The sequence below is a fragment of the Pseudopodoces humilis genome, chromosome 2 (genome assembly GCF_049639895.1).
Source record: "Pseudopodoces humilis isolate 2021_Gansu_Grassland_sample_001 chromosome 2, ASM4963989v1, whole genome shotgun sequence".
Lineage (NCBI taxonomy): Eukaryota > Metazoa > Chordata > Aves > Passeriformes > Paridae > Pseudopodoces > Pseudopodoces humilis.
In genome coordinates this window covers 109,281,394-109,293,619 of record NC_142201.1, presented here as the reverse complement: position 1 = coordinate 109,293,619, position 12,226 = coordinate 109,281,394, and the positions used below count along the sequence as shown (strand labels likewise).

The window sequence follows — 12,226 nt, the reverse complement described above, 5'->3', positions numbered from 1 at the left end:
GGATTTGAGCCAGAAGGTGGTTAGGATTTGCTGTCTGGCAGGAGTGGAGAGAACTCCCTTTCTGTATGTAATGTGTGCTAGTGTGTATCACTAGTACCTAGTATCCTCAGGAGCTGGAGATTTGCTTTCTCTTAATGAGTGTCAACTTTATTTTCTCTCTCTGCATAAGTGGAACTGAGGTTTTGGGGTCCTCTTTGCTAGAGTTCAATGTTAAGTCAAAGACCACTTCCATGCCTTGTTTACATTGTATGTTAAAAATTTTATTCCTGTGACTTAAAACTTTTAGGTTCCCATGACCGCGCTCTGAGTCTTTGTTTTATAATTGTTCTGGAACATAAATTGTAGCTGGTGAGAGTAAGACTTGGAGAGGGGAAAATAACCACTTTAAACAATTTATTTCTGTATTGCCTTTGGTGTACATCAAGGAGGCAAAGTGCACAGCAGCAGTATTACAGAACCATTTATGTCACATTCAAGACAATGTGGTGGTGACTTGGGGTTAGACAAACGTGCATGACTGCATTACATATACTATTGTAATCCACAGCTGGATGCAGAGGAGACAGAATAGTGATTAAACATCTTGAGCTGTGAATTAGAAAGTTAGCCTGATGCTTTGAATGAAATTTCTGCAGTGTTAGCAGGAAGAAGGATCATAACGCACAGAGTACCTGGGCTTACGCCATTTCAGAGCAGCTGTACTGGTGTAAGCAAAGAGATGCCACAGAGATTGAGGTGATGGACTTGGATTAGGGGGAGAGCTGACTTTCCTGGGAGATGGGCAGAAATCAATTTCTCTTTATTAAGAGCTTATCCATAACAGGCTAAGACACAAATCTATAAAACATTGCCAGCTTCTGCTGCAGGACACTTAATTATAAAGTTGCCTAAATTTATAAAGTTATAAAGTTCTTTAGGCCTTTCCAGAAATGAGTGACTGAGTGCCCACTTCACAAGGCAGAAATTGTGCCAGTGGAGCCCAATTGCAGTGTTAAATGGGTGGAAGTTACACTGAAGTGTTTATTGCAGCAAGAGTTTGCAGTCCTTTGTGGCCCTGGCACTCCTTGGAACAGCCAAGTTCTGAGAGGTGGAATAGCAAAGAAGAACTGAAGAAAAGATTTGGCACATTTCTTTGTTGTTGTTGTTGGCATAGTTTTGTCTCCTCACAACTTTGTGTCATCACTGTTGTCGCCGTCGGCTCTCGTGGAGGCAGCTGATTGTGAGGAGGAGGATGAGTCTGCCTGCAGAGGAGTAACAAATTGTGATTATTTTCAGTTTGTAAACATGTTTGATAGTCTGCACTGTTGCAGACTCCTGTTTTCATCTGCACTAATCAACACACTTGTTTAGATGGCAGAATGAACCAACAAATACCATTTTTGTTGTTGAAGGGTTTTTTTGGTGAAGTACATTTTGAGAGAAATTTGTTCAATAGAGGGTTTCTGTTGTTGAATTCCCATATCTGCTCAATTTGAACACAAAAGTAGTGCTAACTACAGCAAAATGCAGCTTGGGGAACAAAGACATTCTTGAAAAAAACTTGCAGACAAGGCTAATGAAAAATAAATGGGAAACACTATTGGTCTTACCTTGTCTGTCTCTTTTGCATGATCAGAAAATAAACATTTTAATATTAAAGGCTGACCATACAGAGGGTTAAAAGTGTTTCAAGAAGGAATACCTTCTCTGACTTTAGTCATGCTTCAGATTCTTTCTAGTGGCATGAAGTGAGTAAAATAATTTCAAATCAGCACATTGCCTAGAAAATGTCATCATAACCTCTCAATTGCTGTTCTTTCTTCAAAATGATCCATTTTGAAATATTTTATATGGTTTTCACAAATCTTATGTTTTCTGTGTATTTAAGCACTTTTCCTGTCACTTCCACAATTTTATTGCCTGTTTCCCATCATTGGGATTACTATATGTGGATTATACTTTTTCCATAAAATCTCTTGTATCTGCGTTCTTTGTGTGATTTAATCTTGCATTAAAGATGCTCACTTGTATTACGTGCGGGGAAGAGTTGTGATAACAGCTTTCCTTTCAGTAACTTGCAAAAATCCAGGCTGAATTTAACAATCCTAGCTCTGGAAAACAGAATACCTGAAAAAAAAGTTCTTTTCCTATGCCCTGTGTGATCCCTCAGCATCTGCCTTATGCAGGATTACTCACCCTTTCCCTTGGCTCAGGTGAGTTCCTCTCTGGCTCTGATGGATGGTTTTCTGTGTGAGCAGGAGGCTCAGAAGTGTCTGACTCTGCCATGGAGGCTGTGATGGGAATGTTTTGGCCTCGGAAGTACCTGTAGGCATCTTTGCTGCACACCAGCAGTGTCAGTCTGTCCCCAGTGCTTTGGATCCTTGCCACCACTTTGTCATAGGATTCGTTGGTCACGTTCACTCCGTTCACTTCCACCAAGAAGTCGTTGTTTTCCACACCTGCTCCACCAGCTGGTCCTTGGCTTTGTACCTGCAGAGGGGAGTTCAAAGCAGGATATTGGCATAAAACTTGGAAAGATTCATTCACAGCTGTGTTTCTGCTTTCCCTAGAGGATGGTGAAATAAGCATGGGGAAGGGGACATCCATGGGGCAGGAAGGAATTGGGATGGGCAATGGGCCCAGATGTAATAAACATGGAACCCATCAGTTTGAGATTTTAAGATGCTTCTTGATCTTGATAGACTTATAGGAATGTGGCATGGTAGAAACACAAACACAGGTAGAAAAACAGTTTTCTAACTATTTGGAGGTCTCTATCCAATAACTTCCAAGTTTAGTACCATTCACAAATCCCTTAGTAATGAGTGGAACCCCTCCTCTCAAGAAAGCTGAAGTTACAGGTATAATTTGGGACAGGAGTTTGGCTTTTACCAGCTGTGGAATTCAGAGAAGTAGAGCAAAGGTGTCTCTCCTGTAATTAATCCGTTCTACCTTAAAAACCAATTCTGTCTAAAATACTAATTTTAGTGTGCCAGACTCATGAATAAATTCAAAAATTCTGCAAACGCTGAATTCTCCTTCCCTCTAGATGTCTAACAGAAGAAGGAATGTTTTCTGGTGCTCATTTTTTATCTTGGATCAACAATGTCAGTCTGACTTAAGCAACTCTAGCTCTGATCTGAGAACATTGGAAAAGACTTGGGGCTTTTCTTGCATTTGTTTGCAGGATGGAGAGGAGGAAGCTGCCCAATAGACTACTTGAGCTTCTTGCTCCTCATTCTTCAATAATACCTCAGTGATGAACAATCCAGGTTTATTCTTGATCATGTTTAAACTGAAGCCAAATCCATTAGGTCCTTTCACCATTTTGCAGATCCTTGGCTTGTGGTTCACTTTCTGCTCAGTGTGCAACTCCACTCTTTCCTCTGTTTTAGATGGGGTTGAATCCTGTGCTTTGTAGTAGTATGAGAAAGGGGAAACTTGAGCCTGAAAAAAGTGACAAAAATACTTCTGTTGTGAAATCTTTCAGGCTCTCCTGCTCAACATATTTTGTTTGAAACTTTGTTAAGGACTCTGACTTTAGCTGCAGTGAACAGTTCTTCCTTATTCCGAGTGGAAAACTACAGTGTTGATCTATGTGAGGAGGGAACTTTGTAATTCATAAATGGTTACATAGTCATGTAGCTCTGAATTTGACGGCAAACCTTAACCTTGTGATGTGTTTGAATTTAGAATAGTTCCAATAGTGTCTATAAAAATGAGGAAGAGGCCAAACATTTGGGTATTTAGTGGCTTCCTGTACAAGTGTAAATGGAGTTGCTGGAATACAGGTGTCTCTTGGATATTTCCTGCAAGTTGAAAAAGCGTCAGAGCAGATTGGCTATTTCATTGTGATAAATTATCAGTTCCTAGCAGTAGTTTGCGTTTTCTTACCAGTTTGTACATGCTGTCAGTTTCCTTATCCACCACCAACAGGGAGGTTCTTTCCTCAGACTGTTTAATTTTTCCCACTACGCTTTCATGATCCAGCCCATCCACGCGCTCACCATTGACAGCCACTAAAATGTCATTGTCCTTTAGACCAGCCATGGCTGCTGGGCTTCCAGAATTAACATCTTTGATTACATGCTCTAAGATAAAAAGGGGAGAAAGATTGCTGTGAAGGCAGAGCTTGGTGAGTTTTAAAGACATTAAAAAGCATGGCAAAGGTAAATGGTCAAAATTGCACTTCAGGTTGAGGCTGTTTTCCCTGAGCATTTCCAGATGACCAGTAAGAAGCCAAAGAGAATGAGGGCTGTAAACATCATATAGGAAGATATGGTGCAGCACGTGTCATGGTCTGTGTGTTAACTTGGATCTTACCACCAGTATTTTGTTCCATCCGTAGATAAAATCCATAACCACTTTTTCCTTTCTGGATCTCAATTAGTCGTGGTTTGAGGGGAAGCAACCTTAGGCTGGCGTTCTCTTTGCTCAGTGCCATCCTCTGGCTTGTGAAATAGCGGTCTGTTTCTTCATTTGAAAGTAGAAACATAACATGATTTTCAGACTTCTTTACCTGTGACAGCACATGTACAGTCTCAGATGTCACCCCTTCAACAGCATGTGGGAATTGTGGATATTTGGTAACTGGTGTACTGATACATAGCGGAGTCTGGGTGCTGTTATTCCAGGCCATGCTACTATAGATTGATTTTTCTTTTCCCCCCTCCAGTAAGAAATTTAGACCACAACAAAATCAGGGGCATGTAATATATGAGGCAATTTTCCATATTCCATACTGTGTGTCTGACCTGGTGGGAGTTACCTGTGAAGGGCCATGGGGGTGGCATAGAGTGCTGTAGAATCCAAGGAGCCTGAGTAGATAGTATTTGGTGTGGAACTCTACAGTATAGACTTACTGTGCCATCTGTACCACTATTTTAGATTACAGTGCCAGGAGTCAAGTTTCTGTCATTCTTGAGCCTCTTCTGTCTCCCTGTATTACTCATTCTGAGGTGAGGGGTTTCTTTCTGTCTGTTCAGCCTCTCCAAATCTGTCTTTCTCTTAGTCCTTTCTCCTCTAATGGGTGCTCTTTTTTACTCATCTTAACCAGTGTCACTCTGCTGCTGGTGTTGCAATAGCTCAACAAAGCACAGGTGTTGCATTATTCCATAGTTAGTGGTGTGCACTGAATGCTGCTGGAATGCTGGAGCCTCATGGCTCTCTGAAATCTCTTCAGCTCCAGCTGTGTTTTAGCAGTGCCAACAGCAGAAAGCTGGAAGCCTCATTAGCAACGTTCCTTGCAGCCAGTTAGTGAAATTACTTGCACAGTAATGTTCATGAGTTTCAGGCTTCTTCACAGGAGAAAGGGACTACTGTCTAAAATCATGAAATCTTCCCTGCTGTATGCTGACTGTATCATCAGAGGCTTCCCTCTTCCTGCCCTGGAAACCACATTTGATGACTTGCCCTCCTGCCATTAGAAGCATTTCCAGGACTTCTAGGGTATGAATTTATTTAAAAGGGTTCCTGGCAGCAGTATACTTGTGTTATGTAAAATTCTTTGGCCTGTCTTGATGGCAGTGTTCATTGAGAGGCTGTTCAAGAGGCTGCTTGATAACAGAGCCAGCGCAGAGGGCTACGCTGATGTGTTGATGGTACGTGAACAGCAGCTCCCAGGATTTACTGTGAAGTGTTTAAATCAGGCAGCCTGGCCTCCTCAGTAACCCTGATAGGTTGCTGTGAAAGTAGGCCAGAAGAGAAGATAAATCATTACCTTTTCTACCACTTCTTCGTGTGTGTCATTTTCCACATTTTTTCCATTGATTTCAATCAGGCGATCGTTATTTTGGACACCAGCCTTTGCAGCTGCTCCTTGTGATGAAAGCTCTACTATGAACAAGCCCTTCTGTCCTAAAATAAATGAGAACTCATTACACAGGGTAAGTCACTGCAACAGGCCTGAATATAGTGGTTAAGGAAACTCAGCACTGATGTCCTCAGAGACTCCTGGCCTCTGCTTGCATGCAGATTACAGGAGCACCACAAACCTACACAGACACTCCTCTGTCTCTTACTCTGGCCTGGAAAAATCACTTCAGTGGTGGAGGGAGCTATTTGTTCACTATCTGCAACTCAAACTGGTGTTTATTTCCTTACCAGGAGTGCAAAGGGGCTGATTAACATAGCTGAAAGGGATTTGATTCCTGCTCCCTCCTACCCTCCTCTCCCCGCATCATTGTGAAAAGAGAAGCTGCTTTTATTGTTGTTTAATACATTTCATTATTTCCTGTGTTTGGAAGCCTTCTATGTTTGGTCCTTCAATTAAATTGTATTCCAGAATGTCCTTTAGAGGGCTCTTTAGAGGTGGTGCTTTCCAGAAGACCTCCCTCTTCCGTTGACTGGCCTTGGAAAAAAGGCATATATGGAAAAGGTTCAAAATCCTTTTATTTTGAAATGAATTAACTTAGAAATCGGAGAAAGTGTTTCTTACAGCTGTCTAGAACCTCATGTGCTGATTCCTGAGGTGATTTTGAGGTATGGATCAGGACTAAACATAGCACATTGAGGGTATATCTAGTGTTTGAGAAGGGACTGTAAATTTGGTTTTGTTAAGTGGGCTTAAATAACAAGCAGAAAATAACTCATTATTTTTCCCTCTCTCTTTTTTTTTTTTTTTCATCTGTTTTCCACCCCATGAGAAGCATGGTCCTCAGAAAACCTTGCGCTGCATATGCTGTACAGAAATGTACTGGAGATGGATCTGAACTCATCCTGCTACTTCTCACATTCTTTCTGTTAGCAGGAACAGTTGGTGTGTCCCCATTAGCCCCCACGTGTTAACTGTGGTTGCCTCTGTCCCAACTGCCAAATATATACTTATACATATACATATATATATGTGTGTATATATATCTCCAGTTCCTTCTCTCCAGGCTCTCACCTTCTGTGCTTTTCAGGGAGAAGCCATAGCCCCTCTCCTCCTTCACTAGGTAGCAGAACCAGGGCTGTGGAACTGCAGTAGTTCCTCTGTTGGCTGTGGATGGTGGGCTCTGCTGCTCCTGCTGTTGTCCTGTGGATGGCTTTTGACCCAGCTCTTCCAAGTTCACTCCCTCCTTTTGTGCCTTTTCATAGGATGCGGCATCCAGAACAAGGAGTACAACGGAATTCCCGCTGTTTTTGACCATCTCCACCACCTGTAATGGACAAGGGGAAATGGAAGCAGGCACTTAAGTGATGGAGCTAAAAGCTTTCCCCAGGAAAAGCTGCACAGTCCACAGTCCGTGTTGTCTCACCCCCTGCTCATGCACTTTGGGGTGCCTCCCCAAAGACATTCTATGCCTGTGGTGGGTAGGGAATGATGCAGGATGCTCAACTCAGAGCAGCTGACTCTGCTCCTGGATTTCCTAGCCGTAAAAACGGGAAGAAAAAGCTTCACACAGCAGCCGTGGGCCTGGGTAGTGGGGGCTTGGTGTGGATCCCAGACTGAACAGATGTGTACCTGTGCATGTTTCTCCTTGTCCACGAAGACACCGTTAACCCTGAGCACTCTGTCTCCATCCCTCAGGCCAGCCCTTTCGGCTGGGCTGTGCTGTCCCACGTTGCGGATGATGTGCCCTGCGGTGTCCTGCTCAACACGCAGGAAGAAGCCGTATGTCTTTTGGGGCTTCTTGGTCACTCTGCACTCTCGGGGCTGCAGAGCAGAAGTCATCTCTTCCAGACAGGATGGAAAAAATACCTGTGAGTAAGAACAGTAAACTTACCTAGGGTATATTCCCTCTAATTACATGTTAAGAGGGTTTGCTTCAGAATTCTTGGGGTGATTTTTTTTTGGTGTGCAGTTCTTGGTTTTTTTTGGCCCGAGGAAATCCAGCTGTGCAAAGCTGAATTTAGTTGACAAGGCTAGGGAGAAGAAACCAAACCCTTTTTCCTGACCCTCCTTGCTTTTTATGTCTCTGTATTGCAAATGACATTAAGCAAAATGCAGAACTGAAATAAGAAAAGTCTGCCTGTGAAAACACAATAAAGATTGAGGAGCTGGTGTAATACCAGGATTCAGTCTTACAGAGGAAATGAGGTTTTGGGAAAAGGGACTGTAACTGGAGTGAAGGGATTCTTCCCCTCCCTTTGACTCATGGGGGACCATGTGTGAGTACTGTCCCCAGTTTTGATCTCCCCAAGTAATTGACATAATGGAGCTAGTTCACAGAGGGGTTTTGGTTCTGAAGCATGTATTAAAGGAGGCTGAGAGAGCTGGATTTGTTCAGTATTGGGAAGAAAAAGTAAAGGGAAGATCTTATTGATATCTTCCCACTGCCTAACTGGATTGTGTGTCATAATAGAACTGGACTCTTAGAAATTAACAGTGGGAGGATGAGAGGCAACAGACACAGGCTGCAGCACAGTGAGGGAAATTCCAACCAGACATCCATAAGGACCTCTTTTCTACTTGAGGGCAGTCAGATACGACTAGAAGTGCCCAGAGAGGCTGTGAAATCTCTGTCCTTGCAGATACCTGGATTGGGCCCTGAGCAACCTGATCTAAGGTGGCCCTCTTTTCTATGGGACATTGCACCAGGCAATCTCTAAAAGTCCCTTCCTACCTAAACTACTCTGTGATGTAAAGAAAACCTGGTTTTGGTGAAGCTTGTCATGCAGGAATACCACATATGGAAGGTAAATAACAGGTGGGACCAGGGAACCTCTCCCAAGATGTCCTGCCAAAGATCCATGAAGATGGGAGAATGAGACAAAAGAAGACAAATTCATCCAGTTGGAAAATCCAGGTAATTAGCAACCTTGGTTATTATTTTACTGGAACGACTTTTTTTTCTGTCTCTTTACTGACAGAAGTCAGTTCTTTAGATCTGCTGGCAGTCAAATCCTTCTGTGAGAGTAACTTCGTGCAGAGCCACAGCTGTGGCTACTCATGCTGCAGGCTCTTTGCTATGGGGGCTGAAGCTGCGCTGTTTTGTCACTTGGGCAGCACAGAGAACAGCATGGATGTGTGGTGTGAGTTTGGCACAGATGTCACTGGAGCTGGAGAACACGGGAATTTCAGCTTGCAAGGATATGCAGCCTGCAGATCGTGATCCACTTGTAGCCCATGGTCAGGTGCCTTGAGCATTTTTGTGTCTCTGTGTGTTGCACTGACATTAACTAATAAAGGGATGAAGTTCCCTGTTATTTGAACATGGTTTAGAGCACATCAAACTCTATCAGTTGCAAGTACAAGTCAAAGCAGCTTTTCTTGACTAACACTGGGAATCTGTGATAATTCCAGAAATTGACGTGCAAAACCAGTACTACACAGAGCTGGAGAAACAGTAGGCTTCTATAGGAAAAATTATTTCTTCATATTTAGAAGTGGAGAGAAGGTTACAATACACTGCATACGACACCTTTTAATCCGTGCAAAATTATTTGTATTGCAAAAAGGAGTTTTCAAAGGGAAAAAGGATTAGGAAAAAAGGAATTTCTTACCTGTATATCTATGTAGAGCAGCCTTCACTGGAGTTCTCTTTTGCTGTTCCTCCTGTGGCTGTACGTATAAGTAAGGCTGGACTTTGATTGGGCAAAGGTTGATTTAAAAGGTGATTTATTTAACCAAGTTTCACTGAATGTGTGATACCTTGATAGGTTGTCTTGTCCTTGTGGGTAGAAGTGCTAATCACGTGCAATTCTCATCAGCTTTGTATTTTGTCCTACTGATATTATACTCAAAACTCACTCAAGGAGGTTATCTGAGGCAAGCCTGACCTTTGCTCTGAGAAATGTCTTAAAGAGAGCAGGTTTGGGTTGTGTTGGATTGGCCTGGGCCAGCAGCATTTGCTTGCAGGTTAGGAAGTTACTGGCTAAAATCTTTATGCCCACTCTTGGCTGAAAAAAAGAAAAGGACTGTGGCAGGTTAACCTTGACCAGCAGCCAGATGCCCACTGAGCCACTTTCACCCCCTTCCTCTACAGGACATGGGGAGAAAATAGGATGAAAAAGCTTGAATAATTCAAGATAAGGGCCATAACAGGGAGAGATGGGTTGAAAAAAGTGGGTTTGTGATTGAGGGGTAGGCCCTAATGGTTGAGGCCATTACACATGTGAAACATGCCCTGCAATCAAGTGACCCAAGTAGGTAAAATCTCCCTGGAGCAGATGGAGGGAGGTGTCTGTGATGTCAATATGGTGAGGCATGGCAAACTGGCTACACTGTAGGTGCACTGGGGAAAGCAGTGTGGCTTTGGGGAAAGGAAAGTACATTTGTGGGATTGACTTTGCTCAGGGATCCAGGTGCACTCGGTGCAGGAGAAAGTGGAAATCTGCTGTGTACCTCAAGGAGATTTATCCCTGGAGGAAAAGAATCCATTATTTGACTTGCATGATATAGGAAAGAATACAGCAGGAATCATCTGAACCAACAGAGAATGAGCCCCGCCAGGAACCACATGAGTGCAGTGCTGACCCACCCCAAGTGGTCCTGTTGCTAAACAATCCAACGTGGTGCTGTCCTGAGTGAGGGCCAAAGTAATTGACTGTTCTTACAGAAATTTGGGGGAGGGAGGGCATGGAATGGGGGAATAATATCTGTATATATGTCGAGGGACAAGGTATAATGGTTATAGAAGATGTATAAACCTGACTGTTGGATGTATAGATGGTTTAGGTACGTAGCATAAGTTGTAAGTGTTGGTAAGAAGCAATTTCAGAAAAGACAAATAGATGGAATGAAAAGGTTTGTGTAGGGTATAGAAATGAAGCAATGTATGAGTGGGACAGAGTATACTTTGACATCTCAGATCACAACTGATATGAATGGTGTGGAATAAGGGGTTGAGATTGTACTGTGTCTGGCTGGGATGGAGTTAACTTTCTCCCTGCAGTCTTTGTCTTGCTGTGTTTTGCATCTGTGGCTAAGTGTTGATGCTACACCACTTTTTTGGCTGCTGTGGAATAGTATTTCCTTTCTCTCGTGGCTTTTCTCCCCTTCACTCCTCTCAGGCTATAGGGAGGGGACAGAGTGGTGACAGCTGACCTGAACTGACCAAAGGGACATTCCATATTCCACACCATTTGACGTCGTGCTCAGCATTAAAAGCTTGGTAAAAGGAGGAGGAAGGGCAGTTGTTTGTGGTTATGGTGGTCTTCCCAAGCAGCTGTTGTGCGTGTTGAGGTGTAGCTTCCCACAAAGGTAGCTAGAGATCTGCCTGTTGATGAGAACCAGGGAATGAACTCCCATTTTTCTTTACTTGCATGTGCAGCTTTCCTTTCCCTTTCGCAGTATCCTTATCTCAGTGCACAAGTCTAGCCTTTCTTTTATTTTGTCAAAGGACTGGGAGGGAGTCAGGGTGGGTGTTTGGCTGTTGATTGGGGTCAGTCTGTCACAAGGGCATGTCTTATCCATGAACATGTGCGGGATATAGTTACAGACATGGGCTGACATGATGGTGATTGTAATGCAGGTGGAAACCTCTAAATTTGAGATCTCAGAATACCAAGGTAATTACTGAACTGACCGTGTGAACTTCTTGTTAAAAAATCTAATTCAGTTTTAAAAAGCTTTAAAACTACTTATTTCTTTCATTGACTTGCTGGGGAATTGGATTATTAGAAGTAATACCTGTGTTTTTCCCAGCTGTCTGCTCTGTTTAATTCAAAGGGAAGGTAATAGAAATGATCATAACCCAAATGTGTTGCAACATGACAGTCACTGATGTTGTAAAAGCCTTATTGTAATCCACTTATTCTAAGTGGATTTGCAAGCTGTTGTGGCTTGGAGTTGCTCCTTTTGGTACAACTTCAAACCTACAAAGTGAAGTAAGCAAGCCCTGATGTTGTAAGAACCAGACAAGTCAAACCTGCCCTGACCTCTGCTTTCAGCCTTTCACACAAGTCAGACAGACTGAGTGATGAAGAACATCAGAGTGCCTCATCAGCCAAGCACAGTGCAGATGGGAGCTCTACAAGGATCTCAGGTCAGCATACAAGGAAACAGCACCTGAATCAGGATTTATTTTTTCATTGTAGTGCCACTGCGATAGTCAGGTGAGGTAATTTTGGGTCCCGACAGGATTTTTCCAAAAAGCTTCTACATGAATGCAAAATGTTAATGAAGTGCAGAAATTCAAAGATTCTCCTATCCTTCTACCAGTAGAATGAAAATTATTTGAGAATTGATAAGTAAAGGCAGTTTATAATGTCTCCTTTTCTGGCTCTTGAGCCTTTTGCAGGAGTGTTCTCAAGCATATTCATACAGCTACAAAAATGAGGAAGATAACTAAAAAAATAAAAAGAGAAGATAGCTTACTTTACT

General features: G+C 42.8%; 1 protein-coding gene across 2 annotated transcripts; it reads right to left on the bottom strand.

The window, feature by feature from the left end:
• Positions 1 to 80: 80 nt before the first annotated feature.
• Positions 81 to 9,458, bottom strand: PDZK1 (PDZ domain containing 1). Of its 2 annotated transcripts, none has more exons than XM_088051653.1 (9): positions 9,406 to 9,458; positions 7,424 to 7,660; positions 6,866 to 7,118; positions 5,699 to 5,835; positions 4,303 to 4,498; positions 3,874 to 4,070; positions 3,232 to 3,426; positions 2,303 to 2,469; positions 81 to 1,241 (listed from the first exon to the last, which is right to left on the bottom strand). In XM_088051653.1, exons 2-9 carry the CDS (start codon positions 7,631 to 7,633, stop codon positions 1,007 to 1,009), a joined length of 1,590 nt encoding a protein of 529 aa, XP_087907779.1. In that variant the 5' UTR covers positions 7,634 to 7,660; positions 9,406 to 9,458; the 3' UTR covers positions 81 to 1,006. The 2 variants fall into 2 exon arrangements, with proteins under 2 accessions (XP_087907779.1, XP_005524254.2); XM_005524197.3 differs by having other exon boundaries at positions 1,030 to 1,241; positions 2,176 to 2,469.
• Positions 9,459 to 12,226: the final 2,768 nt, after the last annotated feature.